General features: G+C 43.4%; 1 protein-coding gene across 1 annotated transcript in view; it reads left to right on the top strand.

The window, feature by feature from the left end:
- The window catches only part of MAP3K5 (mitogen-activated protein kinase kinase kinase 5), a 228,391-nt gene continuing 214,761 nt past the window's right edge, over nucleotides 462–14,091 (top strand). Inside the window, exon 1 of the mRNA XM_005684842.3 lies at nucleotides 462–1,337. Within this exon, the coding sequence (XP_005684899.2) occupies nucleotides 914–1,337 (424 nt within the window). The 5' untranslated portion in view covers nucleotides 462–913. The remainder of the gene's footprint in view (nucleotides 1,338–14,091) is intronic.

Below are 14,091 nucleotides of genomic sequence, written 5' to 3'. Positions count from 1 at the left end.
GTCGCGTGCTCTCCGGGCTTTTGCCTACTCCAGGTTGTCTTGGGTGGGGAGCCCAGTGGGTGACGGAGGAGAACCTTGGCCTCGCGCGGTGCTCCGGGCTGGGCCGTGGTCCCGGAGCCGCGACGCGGTCGGTTTCGTCCGGACTCGAGCTTCCCAGCAGCGCCCTCCCCCGGGGCGGGCCCAGACTTTCGGTGCCGCGACGAGTGGGCGGCAAAAAGCCGGTGGCGGACCGGGCGAGCGGCTTCAAGGAGCGGGGAGACTCGAGCTACCAGGCTGGTGCCGGGGACGAAGCGGCCGCGGCAATCGGAAGAGAACGGGGCCGGGGCAGGAGGAGGAAATAGAGCCGATGAAGGGGAGCTGCCGCCGAGGAAGGAGGCGGATCCCTTCGGCGGCCGCTGCCGCTGTTCCGGGACGCGGTCCAGGGAGTCTGCCCGCCCGCGAGGTGCTGGCCAGGTAGCTCCCCACCCAGAGGGCGCCCTCCCCGGCCCCTCCCAGGGTGCCCGGCACGGAAGGAGCCGGGACCGCGCTCCCGGGTGGCCAGGGCGCATCGCACCCGGAGAGCGGCGCCCTTGAGCCGCACCGCCTAGCAGGTTCGCGAGCCGACTTGTCCGCCGGCCAAGAAAAGGAAGCCCTGTCCCTTCCCGCTCAGCCCGGCTCCCCACCCCTTGTACTCTACACCCTGCAGCGGGCGAGCGGCGCGGCCACGGAGGCGCCGAGGAGGGGCGAGCCGCCGCCGGGCAGCGGCGTCCCTTCGGGGGAGAGGGCGCCGGAGAGGAGGCGGCGGCGCGGCGCGGAAGGCGCAACGCGGGATGGCAGCTGCTTAGCCAGGCGCGCACGGAGCAGCCCCGAGCTGTGGCTGGCCAGACGGTGCGGCTGGGCGGGAGACGCCGCCGCGGCAGTCCGGCCGGGAGAGATGAGCGCGGAGGCGGGCGAGGGCATCACTTTCTCCGTGCCACCCTTCGCCGAGGGCGGCAGCTACCGGAGGGGAGGAGCGGCGACGGCGGCCGAGGGCGAGGAGACCCAGCTGCCACCGCCGCCACCGGGCAGCTTCTGGAACGTGGAAAGTGCCGCCGCTCCCGGCGCCGGGTGTCCCAGTGCCACCTCTGGGAGCAGCGCCACCCGGTGCCGGGGCAACTCTGGGGGCGGAGGCGGCCGACGGACCACGGTGGCCTATGTCATCAACGAGGCGAGCCAGGGGCAGCTGGTGGTGGCCGAGAGCGAGGCCCTGCAGTGCCTGCGGGAGGCTTGCGAGACGGTGGGCGCCGCCCTGGAGACCCTGCATTTTGGGAAACTGGACTTTGGAGAAACTGCGGTGCTGGACCGATTTTACAATGCAGGTGCGTGCGACTTCACAATGCTGGGCCCCAGGCTCCGCGGTCGGGGGCCACCGCAGGGGGAAAGCTGTTGTTTCCCACCCCCACCCCCCTGCCCCCGTAGGAAAAATCGATCAGTTTCTGGGCAGCAATCGAGCATCTTACTTATTTACTTCTTGCCCCACCTTAGGGGCAGCGAGCGGCGCTGCGTGACTGCTCGGCTCGCTCGCAGCTCGTGGCAGAGAGTCTGACCCCCCGGCCGCCGGCCCGCTCTGGGAATCCAGGGGTGCGTGTGGTCCTCTTGAAGAACTTCTGTTCGCCTGCAGTGCGAGTTACTTGTCCCAGTCAGCCCTGCCCTATTCAGTGTTTTGGTTTCTCTTCTGTTAGATTTGGCCCACATTTTCCTTCTATATATACCTGTGCCTGTTTTAGAAGATGTCCTCATTTTTTTCCGTGTACTTTTGAGAGTACAAAAATTCTGACTTCTGCCACGCAGCCAGCTGCACGCAGAGCGGATCTGTGTGAATTTGCATGTTATGTCACGATCTTCCCAACTCCCTTTCCCTGAAGTTTAGTGGCTTGATTTCCCATCTCTTACCAATTTGAATTGTCAAGTAATTACTTTGAAAAGCAACTTTTGTAACTTGACACTAAACTTGCGTGATATCTCTGTTGGAATTTTGGTGAAAAAGAGCAGAGTATGTTTTTTATGACTCCATATACCCCGATGGGCTGGCAAGTAGATAATTTAACATTATGTAAAACGCTGATATGCAGTTTTAGTAACTAAGTTAGGTTGGCCATTAAAGTGTGCCCATTAAAGTGACTGCTAGAGTAATTCACGAAAAATAATCTTTTCAGCCTATTACAGATTTCAGAAAGTGTCACTGCAATTCAAGTGACTGAAGCAATTTGCTATCTGTTAGCAAATGTTAGAGATAAAAGCATGTTACTGAAATTAACCTTTAGCACCCTGTACAACCAATGTTGAGAATATATACATATTTTTTATAAGTGTGGGCATAAAATTTGATTTAATGGTGCTTTCAGACAATAAGTTTCTTGCATTGTGATCACATAGAAGGTTTTATATTCCAGTCTTGTTTCCAGTTCTGATTCTCTTCAGTCTTTTCAGAACACCTGAAGAAGGCTTATGTCAGTCTTGGAATTCAGCCAAAACTGAATATTTTAAGAACAAGAACTTCATGTTAAGGAAGCCAGATTAAATAAACTAGGATTTTCTGGTTCTGGTGTATTTTACCATCTTAGTCTTCATAACTGGACATGGGTAGAACATAGTTTAGCTCGGTTCTTTGTGTGACTTGCTGTAAAAATTACATAAATATAACATTTCTAAAAAATACAGCATTTTTATTTTTGGATTATAATTTGAAAAAAGCTTCAAAGAACTGAAAGATATATGAGGAAAACACCCAATGAAATGCTAAACCTATTTTTATTGTTTTGATAGATTGGGTATTTTTTCAATAAAATAATCTTTAAGCTAATTTGAAAGACTTTCCTAACAAGGTTCATGTAATGTTTATTCTCCAAATACTATCTCTGGGAAAGGGAGAGAGAAAGATTAGAAGGTACCAGACATTTGAAATGTATCTCATTTAATACTCCAAACAAGCCTATGAGGGAAGTAGTACTTAGCTATCTTCTTAGATGAGAAAACCAAGGGCTCCATCACTGGTTCAAGGTCATGGATAATAACTGGTCAATGGAGGGTCCCACTTTGAGTGCCTGACTCTAAAAGGTCCGGCTTCACCCTTGCTACCTCCATTTAGCTGGACTGATTTGTTCTCAGAATTAAGAGAGGGAGATGTCAAACTCATGGTAGAGAGCTGGCAGGGACCCTGTGAGCCATTGTGTGCTTTGTGGAATAGTGGGGAGGAGGGCATATTCTAGGGAGACCAGTGTTTCCGGGCCAGCTCTGTCCCATCCCACTGGTGAGCTCAACTAGGCAGGCCCCAGTTTCACCCCTGCCTGTGACATGAACCCTCAGGTCTCTCATTCAGCAAGAAAACGTTGAAGATGTGACAGAATGAAAATGGTATCGGTTTTGTTTTCTAAACTGAGGGAGGCCAAGGTGAACAGTAGTAGAACTCGACTTCTGATTTCTAAGAGAGCACTTGCTTGTCCTCTGTAAAGGGCCAGATGGCATAAACGTTGTAGATTTCGCTGGAGGTGTCTCTCACACCTCCTCGACTCTGCAGGTGTTACTCAAGCGGAGCCATAAAGAGGACCTAAATAAATCATCATGGCTGTATTCCAACAAAATTTGGTTAATGGATGTTGTCAGATTTATGAAATTTATATCTCATATTATTCACAAAGTGATATTCTTTTGATTTTTCTTTTTTTTTCTCAACCATGTAAAAAATAGAAAAACCATTCCTAGCTTGCAGGCCTTACAAAAACAGGCCTGGTAAGGTTTTGGCCCCATGCTGACCTCTTCTCTACATCTACTACTGCCACTTGAAAGTTGAATGGTTATGACATAGTGGGAAGAACTTTATCCCTCTAGTTTGGTCTGAGTCTTTATCCTGGCTCTGCTCTGAACCATGTAATTGTGAGTAAGGTCCTTTGTCTCCTTCAGTGGCCAAAACAATTGGATCAGGGATGGAGGGAGAGAAGGGAGATGAAACTAAATTTCTAGGATTCTTTCATGTAATCCTATGAGTTTACAAAGGAAGGCAGCAAGGTATGCTAGGACTGAGCACCTGAACAACAGTTTCACGATCTGGATTCTGGTCTTGGTTCTTCTCTAATCTGGAGCAAATCCTTTAAAATCTCAGAGAAGGGTTGTAATAACTGGTCTCTGAGATTCCCTCCAGCCCTAAATTCTGTACTTTAAAATTATAGTAGTATTGATTTAAAAAGGAATCATTTCAGTTCATAGAGATGAATGAACCATGTATATGTGTAATGTTGCCATCTCCAGGAGTTCAGGGTTGGTGAACAGCACAGATTCAAGTGCAGATTCCTGGTTGTGAGGGTCCTCGGGGATTGCCTTGGGCTTCCAGGAAATAGCCCCTAGAATCAAACTGGAAGAAGGGTGGGTCAGAGGTGACCCCTAACCTGAGATAGAATGGTGAACAAGGAGGATTTACAAGGGCCTCAACATTTAAAATGGAATATTGGCGTTGAAGTAGTTTGATTACATTTTTACAAGCTTCTGCCCTCTATGTGTACGAGGGTTTTCTAAAGAGTAGATTGCAGTTACAAGTTTTCACTGATTTTTCCTATTTGATTATTGTGTGGAGCCTGGTAGGCTGCAGTCCATGGGGTCGCTAAGTTGGGCATGACTGAGCAACTTCACTTTCACTTTTCACTGTCATGCATTGGAGAAGGAAATGGCAACCCACTCCGGTGTTCTTGCCTGGAGTATCCCAGGGATGGGGGAGGCTGGTGGGCTGCCATCTATGGTGTCGCACAGAGTCGGACACGACTGAAGCGACTTAGCAGCAGCAGCATAATCAAGTTTGTTCTTTGACTACCCTTGTCATTCTCTCTTTCATTTCCATCTTGAAACTAATGTTCTATCCAAGATTTTATGAAAATTCATCATATATATAAGACTATCACTCAGAGATGTCGGTTGACAGGCTAATAATACCCCTTCCCAGACCCCTGCATTGTAGACAGTAAATTTCTAGAAAAGCTACGAGATGTCAGTGATACAGATGTTAGTGATGTAGAGCTGTTCCACTGAGCTAGACAGGCCCCACATGGCAGGGAATCAAATTTTTTTCTTTTTTTTTAAATGAATACTGCTTTTGCAAAGTATACTTGGGATAGACTTTATTATTCCCCTACTTGCTTATGAGAAAACTGAACCATAAAGGAGTTATATTCATTCATTCAGCCTAAATGATTTAAGGTTGCTGCTTAGAACCAGAAGCACACTTTTTCTTAGAAACAGTATTATAGATGGTAGTTAGATTTGGGTCTAGCCTGTAAGAGCCCTCCTAACTCAATGTACTTGAAGTCTGGAGCTCCTTTGTCTATTTAAGCAGTAAAATTATGTTGCTGGCCAACCTAAAACTGAGACTTTGAGTCCATCTTGCCCTGAGTTAGAATCGGTACCTTGTGTTCACCTAGCTTCTGGTCGCGTCTTGGCTGGATGTAGGAGTATCACTTTGGATCGGTGGTGTTGGAAGGAGAGGCTGTGGTGAGGCAGGGGACAAAGGAAGGCTTGGGAAGTTTCGAAGAGGGGAGGGAGACTGGACAGTGAGGGAGGAAGAAGGATGTTCAGCGAAGGAGGAAGCGATGTCAGCAGGGGATCCAGGAACACTTTAACCATCATCCCTTCCAAACCTATTTATGGTCCTTGAATTCCAGCTGATGTAAGACCCAGGGAGAGTGTTCTGTTCACGGCCACCTCACTCCTTCTCAAGGGGCTCACAATTGAATGGCTGCCCACTTTCCCCTTCCCTGCCTCCACACCGCTCCCCCCGCCCCCCACTACCATTGTGTCCCCTGGCCTTTCTCTTAGGCAGGCTTTCTGTAGATTGCAATCTCTTACTCAGCCTATCACCCAGTAGCAGCAGTGGGGAACAGGAAGGAAACATATGCAGGTTGAAATTTTAAGAATTTAGCCTTTATATTTTCATCTGTGGAGTGTTCCCACCTTACTTGCGATAATAGTCTCTTATTTGGCCATGTCACTGGACAGGCATCTGAACTTTCTGGGTTTGGTTTCACTTGCTTCCAGCACAGGTCCCTAGGACTTCCAATCTTATTTGATAACAAAACAAAGCAAACATAACCTTTGTATCCTGTATATCTCAGAATGAGAAGTTCCTGAGAGTCTTCCAGCCCACTTTTGCATCTTCTGCTTTTAAATCCAGTGAAGCTTTTATCCATACTATCTCATATACTTGGAGGGAGAAGGTGGTGTCAATATTTCCTAAATAGTGGTTCCCATGAACTGGTTTTTAAAAAATTGAAGACTGACATGAATTTGTCATGATTTTATTTTTCCAAGTAAGGATGTTAAAAAGAAAAAGAAAACTCGAAAACCAGCCAACTACTGCCACTATTTCTTAAAAAGACATTTTTTAAAATGTTAAACTAGGGAAACATAATCTTAAAGAATAGCTTTTTACATACAGTAAATATATGGGAAAATGCATTATTTATTATTTTCTTTCCTATTTCGCCATGATGGATAAAAAACTCTATCATGCCAATCAACAGAATGGTGTTTGAGAACCTCTGATCTAGACCACCTACAGTCCCTTCCCACTTCCAGTCAGTCTTTCTTCAACCAAGGAACAAGCCTTAAAAAATTATCAAAAGAGTAAATGTTGGCAAACTCATTAAAAAAAAAAAAAAAAAGGTCTAGTTTAGGAAGGGGTTAAAAAAAATTATCCCAGTGGAGCCACACTCATGTTTTTTGCTGGCATATCATTGCCACCCTGTGGGAGCCCAGAGCACTGTGCCTCCTCTTGCTTTCTTGGAGGCAAAATTAAAATTTTCCAAAAAGGATTTTACTAGAAAATTAGAAAAAAAGCAAAGCTAAAAAGAAAACTCCAAAACACAAAGTACACTTGTTTGTAGGGCACTCATTTCTTACCCCAAATAGTCAAGTGCAGCTTGTCATCATTGATCCTGTTTCCCAGGCTCCTGGCTCCTTGGCTCAACTTGGTCACCTTTGGTCTGCTTCAGAGAGTCGTCAGTTGAGAGTTACAGTCGGTTCCACCTCTAGGTGAAGCCTAATTATAGGCACACAACTTGGCTTTGTCTCACCAGTGGCCTTGGCTGCTGCCAGCCTTCTGGGAGTCCTCTGCTACGACTTAGTTCCCCTCCGGTGGCTACGGGGACTGTCCCCTGCTTCCTGTTTTGGAGGCCTGGTTAGCGGCCCGTTCAGTTCCTGTTTCTGGTTTGCAGGATAAAACTGGTTCAGGGCTTCTTTGTGGAGCAGTGGGAGATGGACAAGCACAAAGCCCAGTGAATATGCAAGTTTCCACCAACAGGTACCAACTGGTTCTGCTTTGCAAGTAGTTGTCCCAAGTGTTCCCTTCAAGCAGCACCCCACTCTGCCTGAGGCAGGATGAGAGTTGAGACTGTAGTAAGTGAGTTGGGAGTGGACAATGTTGCAGGAACCATAGCTTTCTGGGTATCAGGAAGAAACCAGTCACCAACAGCCTTGGGAAAGGTAAGTCTTGAAGAAAACCACCTCACCATCCTATAAACTGGATATAGTTAAGTGGGGAAACTGGCTTTGTTTAAGAAAGAGTTCCCTTATTTTCAGGGAGCAAAGTTCGATTTGCAAGTTTTATTAGTGGCGTAAAAGAAAAATAGGAAAGCAGAGCAAAATGATAAATTATTTTAAAATCCACTGATTATTCTAATACACTGACTGCTTTCATTGTTTTTATATATTGGCTTTTATCTTTGGCTGGAGATGTTGACTTAAGGAACTCATCAAAATATTTGTCAGATTCTTAGAGAAGGAGAGAGGGTATGAGGCAAAGCTGATTTTTAAAGTCTTGTCGAATTGTACTAAAAAAATTTTAAAGTGAGTACCTAACATCTTAATGTGAGTTTTATTTTGTAATTTTTTTTTTCTGAAGAAAACATAAAAACTAAGAGATACAGAATCCAGGCTACCTTGTGACAGTCTTCTTAGGAGACAGAGAAGAGAGGAGAAAAAATTTAAATGTTCTTAGAGTCTCCTACTAGAAATCCTAGCAGAGCCAATCTGTGTAACTTAAATGCTTCAGGAGTTGCACAAGGTGGCAGTAAACATTTCATTACATGCCAGCCTTTTCTGTTACAATAGGTAATCAACAATGGGCAAAGCAATTGCCTTTGGTATATGATTCATACAGGAAGCGAGTTATATTCTTTGGTACAGTAAGGCTCTAAAAGTGGTTCTGACCAATTACATTAGTATTTTCCAACACTTTTAGTCTCTTCTAAGACCTCTTAAGAGACAGAAATGGAGGGGAACTACCCTAGTGAATTATTAGTGGGTGTCAGGCAATTTGACTATTGACTCCAAACCATGTAAAACTGGGTATTTGCCTGGTGGTGGTTTAGTCACTAAGTCGTGTCCAACTCTTGCGATGCCATGGATTGTAGCCTGCCAGGCTCCTCTGTCCATGGGATTCTCCAGGCAAGAATACTCTGGAAATCTTCCCAACCCAGGAATCGAATCCAGGTCTCCTGCATTGCAGGCAGATTCTTTACCAACTGAGCTATGAGGGAAGCCCTCTCTTTGAGGAAGCTATCAGAGAGAATTCACTGTCCTTTCAAAATCTTAGTTACTCCTATTTCTTGTTTGAAAGTCATCCCCAAAGAATTAAAAGAAACCCAGGCTATGACATAGCAAGTACCTCTTGATATCACATTCAGTTCAGTTCAGTTGCTCAGTCATGTCTGACTCTTTGTGACCCCACGGACCGCAGCACGCCAGGCCTCCCTGTCCATCACCAACTCCCAGAGTTTACCCAAACTCATGTCCATTGAGTCAGTGATGCCATCCAACCATCTCATCCTCTGTCGTCCCTTCTCTTCCTGCGTTCAATCTTTCGCAGCATCAGGGTCTTTTCAAATGAGTCAGTTCTTCACATCAGGTGGCCAAAGTACTGGAGTTTCAGCTTCAGCATCAGTCCCTCCAAACAGTTTCTTGTGACAAAGGTGAGTTTAGAGCTGAGGCTATCAAAGACCAGGAGCGTGATTCCCGCTGTCTTGGGGCCATGGCAGCTCATACCTATCTCTTGAGTGTTTTCCAGGTTTATAGTTTGTTCACACCAGGGTGTAGGTGATGTCATGTGGCTAGATGAGGGTGGTAATGTAAATGTGTGTTGTTTTATGCAATGGAGTCCTCTTTAGATTATCTTATGTGCTCCAGAAAATAAGTAGATGTGACGGTGTAGTTGCTCTATATGTCACAGTTGAGAAAACTCCTCCTTGAAAAAGGGTATTTGACTTTGGCCAGAATAAATCAGCTGGCTGAGTAGGGGGTCCAACTCATGTCTTCAGAGTTCCGAATAATCCAGGTATTTTCCCCTTGCAGTGAAAAACGTTTCAAAACATATATGCTGTTTAAGAGGATCAGTTCTAATATCTTGGTCCATGATAAGGAGAATCTGAAGAGCCAAGATTTCTCTCTTTCTCTCTCTCTCACACACACACACACACAATCAGGAATGCTGAAATGATTTGCTAATAGATGCCAAACTGACTAATGTGCTGTAAGACAATTCTATAAGTATAAATGTTGGAGTAATCTTTTCTACAGGATGGAAACCAACTGTATCTCTACCAAAGAATATTTCTTTGTATTGCTGCAGACGGATATTATTTGCATTACTATCAGTTTTATACAACTTAATGTTTATTCCCGAAGCATTATCAAATGGTTTTATCACTAGAAGGACAATCAAGGGGTTTTTTTTGTTGTTGTTGTTGTTTTAATCAGATAATTCCCAGAGCTTGGCTTGGCCAGAAGCAAGTCAGAATAGACTGGTGTGTTGCTTACAGTGTCTGCAAACCCAGCTCTATTCATATACCAGGAAATCATTATTACTAATAGGAACTTCAGTAGTCCAGACACCTTCAAAGAGGTTTTTCTTTTGCAAGGAAAAAATGCTTATAATATTTTAGAGGACTGGCAAATTTGCTATAAAACTCTACATACCAAATATGTTACTTTGATCTTTGTAGTTTAAGGCCAGTGAACCAACCAGTGAAGTTGCTCAGTCGTGTCCGACTCTTTGTGACCCCGTGGACTGTAGCCTACAAGGCTCCTCCATTCATGGAATTTTCCAGGCAAGAGTACTGGAGTAGGTTGCTATTTCCTTCCCCAGGGGATCTTCCTGACCCAGGGATTGAACCCAGGTCTCCCACATTACAGGCAGTCAGTCGCTTTACCGTCTGAGCCACCAGGGAAGCCCAATTTAAGGCCAGTGCTGCCCAAATGAACACCATGTGTTACTGTGTGCTGGGTGCCATACCAATCACTCTACATGCCCAATCATATACCTTACTCAATGTTTATGAGGCAGATGGCATCAATAGATCAGTTTTACATATGGGGAAATTGAGACCCAGCAGAGGTAATCACTTTCCCAGTACCACTTGATAGAACCAAGTTTTGAATCTGAGGCTGTCTGATCCAGAGTCTGTTCATTTATTTATTGAGAAATGAGAATGTATTTAACTCATGGGGCTATAATAGTTGAATAAAAATGAATATGGTTTCTTATCTCACAGCGTATATAGAAATCAGATCCAAATAGATGAGGGACTTAAAGCTGAGAGGCAAAATTCAGAGTCTGTTCATTTAGAACTATGCTCTCTTGTCTCCTAGAAATAAATTTTCTGTTTGAGAACATTTAAATTACAGCCTTCTCATCATAGACATTAAAGTTGACTACTTAAAAATCTGCAAGATTTCTTTCTAAGGTGTGCACAGTATTAGGCTGAGTGTAATTTCTGCCTTTTATGATCTTTCAGTGTGCCCATTGAATTCAACAATTTAATAAGTAATTATTTAATAAGCCTATCAAATGCAAGGTGATATTCTAAGTAGTGAATAAGTGAAAAATCCAAGGAAACTCTTACGGACTTCATAATATGGGTGATTTCACTGAATGGGACACATGAGAACAATGTACATTACTGTGAAAATAAATGTGAAAATGCATTGAAGACAAAAAGCTTACACATCTGTGAACTATGCATTAGGCTCTTCATTTATTTTTATATGAAATCAGTATCATGTTCAAAATTATGTAAATAAGTACTCAATTGCATTAAAAAACTTTAAGGTTTTTTATAAATATTGACAGAATCTCACTAAATTGACCTCAAGGAAGTATTGTAATTAATTCTTTAACAAAGAAGAATTTTTATATACTGACTCATAGAAACAAGTAGTTACTACCTGAGACTTAGAATCTTTTTTCTTATATTTTGTTTTTATAGTAGTGAAATTTGATCTGGCTCAAAATTCTGTTGTATTAGTCCTTTCAGTTTGTGAAAAAAAAAAAAAATGAGGCTATTTTAGGTAATTGCAACACACCAGTGGTGTACTATCAATTAAAGATTCCTTAGGTGTATAGTCCATGATTGAATTGTGTTGCTTGTTTGTTGATAATACCTGGGGTCTATGTATGGTCCTTGGTTGACAGGAAATAGTCAGCTTGAATGCAGAGTTACTGAATGGCTTGTCCAGAATGAGCATATTAAACAAACAGAATTCCATGTAGATAATGGAATTTGAATGGCAGACATGTATTAGATACAGTGATGCATGCAGAACTGTGTCTATATTACGGTATACATTAAAATGACTAAGTTTGAAATCTGGGCTAGCTTTGAAGTTCCTAATCATAGTTATTAATGTATACTTTACATGACCTTTCTAATTGTTTTTGAGTCACATGCATACAATTGATGTATGTTAGCTCTATCAAGTTAATTTTTAGATTTCTAGAAATTGATCTTGGGAAACTAGCTTTGGTTGATCCAGTGAAAATTCAGATAATCAGATCTGGACAGTAAGATTTTAGTTTTTTGAAACTAATTCTTGGTCCATTTACTGTAAACTATACACAGTCAGGGTAAGAAAAGATTTCTAGGCCATACAGAGGGGCAGAATCTGGCTTTACAACCTAATGTATCTCTTTGTGTGTGTGTGTGTGTTGTTGGTTGCAAAACAGGATTGGGGTGTAAGTTGCTTGGCTTGACCTAATGAAATTCGAGAACAGTATTGTAGCTTGCACGTGAGTTACAGTGAGAATAGCTGGCTTCACGTTTCTTGCTGAGCAACTTAGTACGGCCAATAGCCTATGTGCTTAAAGTACATTTGGCAGTTGGTAAATCTGAAATAAAGTTGGAAAGGAAAGGCTAGGCTTGACTCTAAGCAGAATCCTAGACTCCTCTTTCCTTTATAAATGCAGTGGTGTAGAACATTTATTTAATCATTAAATATGACACGTGAGTGGGTTACCAAGGACTGATCCTGCTGTGTTTACTAGAATGTTGACCTGCATATCTCCATTTGTTTTGTTTCCAAAGTCTAAAATTAAGGCTACTCAGCATTATGAAATCTTATGCACAGTCAGCTATGCTTTTGACTTAACACTTAATTTCCAGGAGTATTTTGTTAGTGTTGACTGGTCCTTCGAGCATATATTCCGATGAGTGGCACACTTGTTCATAAGTGTTAATTTTGACTGATTTATGTCACATCAAAGTTATTGTTCTTATTTAGTTGCTAAGTTGTGTCTGATTCTTTTTGAACCCATGGACTGGGTAGCCTGCCAAGCTCTTCTGTCCATGGGATTTTCCAGGCAAGTAGATTTTTTTCAGGCAAATGGAGTGGGTTTTCGTTTTCTTCTCCAAGAGATCTTCCCGAGCCAGAGATCGAACCCAAGTCTCCAGCATTGGCAGGCAGGTTTTTTTTTACCACTGAGCCAGCAGGGAAGCCCTCACATCAAGGTATAAGTGACAAAATCTGTATTTATCATAAACATAATATGTTTACAAAGTTCACTTTTTAAGGTTCTTTTGAAGCAATGAGTTAGATGCAAATATGTGCCAATTAAGAAGGTAAATTGCAGGAGCATCTACAAGCTGCTAACATGTAAATATTCATCAGTATTCACAAATAATAGGGTTAAGGAATGGCTTGCTTGGATTTATGGAACGTTTAAAAATTCAGACAAAATTCTGTTTTTGATTCTTTGTTTAAGGGAACAGAAGTCAGACAAATGGCAGACAAGAATTGTAGGTGACTGAGCTTAAGAAACCTCGTGGAGTTTTATGGTTACATTTATAACTATCATTTGGTGCCCCTTCAGGAAATCTTGGAGAAGGTAAAATTTGATAACATGAGAGCAACGCTTTTCTACATGAGCCAAATCGCTTAAACACTTGGAACCAAAGTTAAGATATTGCTCTATCTCTTTGGTTTTCCTCCAGCATTAACACATATTTTTACTGTTTGGTGAAAGTTAGATAAGAAAAGTGCTTCTTCACAATTTTCAAGCTTCAGTGAGTTCAGGACTCTACATCTGGTCAGATTTTACTAAAGAAGCAGATTTCATCTTGTTAAATATATATGAGCATTCTTCATGATGGATAATCTCTTGATTATCCAAGACTGGTAGCTTCTCCTGATTACTTATTTCCTTCCTACCCCACCCCATCCCACCCCTCTAGGTCATCAAAGAGCTAAGCTCTCTGTGTTAATACTTCCCACTAGCTGTCAGTTTTACGCATGATAGGATGAATTGAGAGGTTAGCATTTCCATTCATTTATAAGATTTATTTATTGGCTGTGCTGGGTCATCATTGCTGCTGGGGCTTCATTATCACGTGGGCTTTTCTCCAGTTGGTGCACAGGCTTCTCACTGCGGTAGCTTCTCCTATTGTGGAGCGCAGGCTCTAGGGTGCTCGGGCTTCAGTAGTTGTAACTCCCGGGCTCTAGAGCACAGGCTCCGTAGTTGTGGTGCACGGGCCCAGTTGCCCTGTGGCATGTGGGATCTTCCCTGATGAGGAATTGAACCCATGTCCCCTGCACTGTCAGGCACATTCCTTACCATTGAGCCACCAGGGAAGCCCTCCATTCATTTTCAATCTTGGAATTAGCCCCAGAGGGACCAGACACCATCATCAGAAACAACTAAGTTGTTCACACAAAACAACAACAGTTGTGCCACTATGTTGTGACACCATTTGGGAATTTTGAACAAAATTATACTATGATATTTGTATGTTGGCATGCCTTAATTTTCCCGGACCTACCATT

The sequence above is a fragment of the Capra hircus genome, chromosome 9 (genome assembly GCF_001704415.2).
Source record: "Capra hircus breed San Clemente chromosome 9, ASM170441v1, whole genome shotgun sequence".
Lineage (NCBI taxonomy): Eukaryota > Metazoa > Chordata > Mammalia > Artiodactyla > Bovidae > Capra > Capra hircus.
Note: the sequence above shows the minus strand (reverse complement) of the source record. Positions and strands in the feature narration are given on the sequence as shown.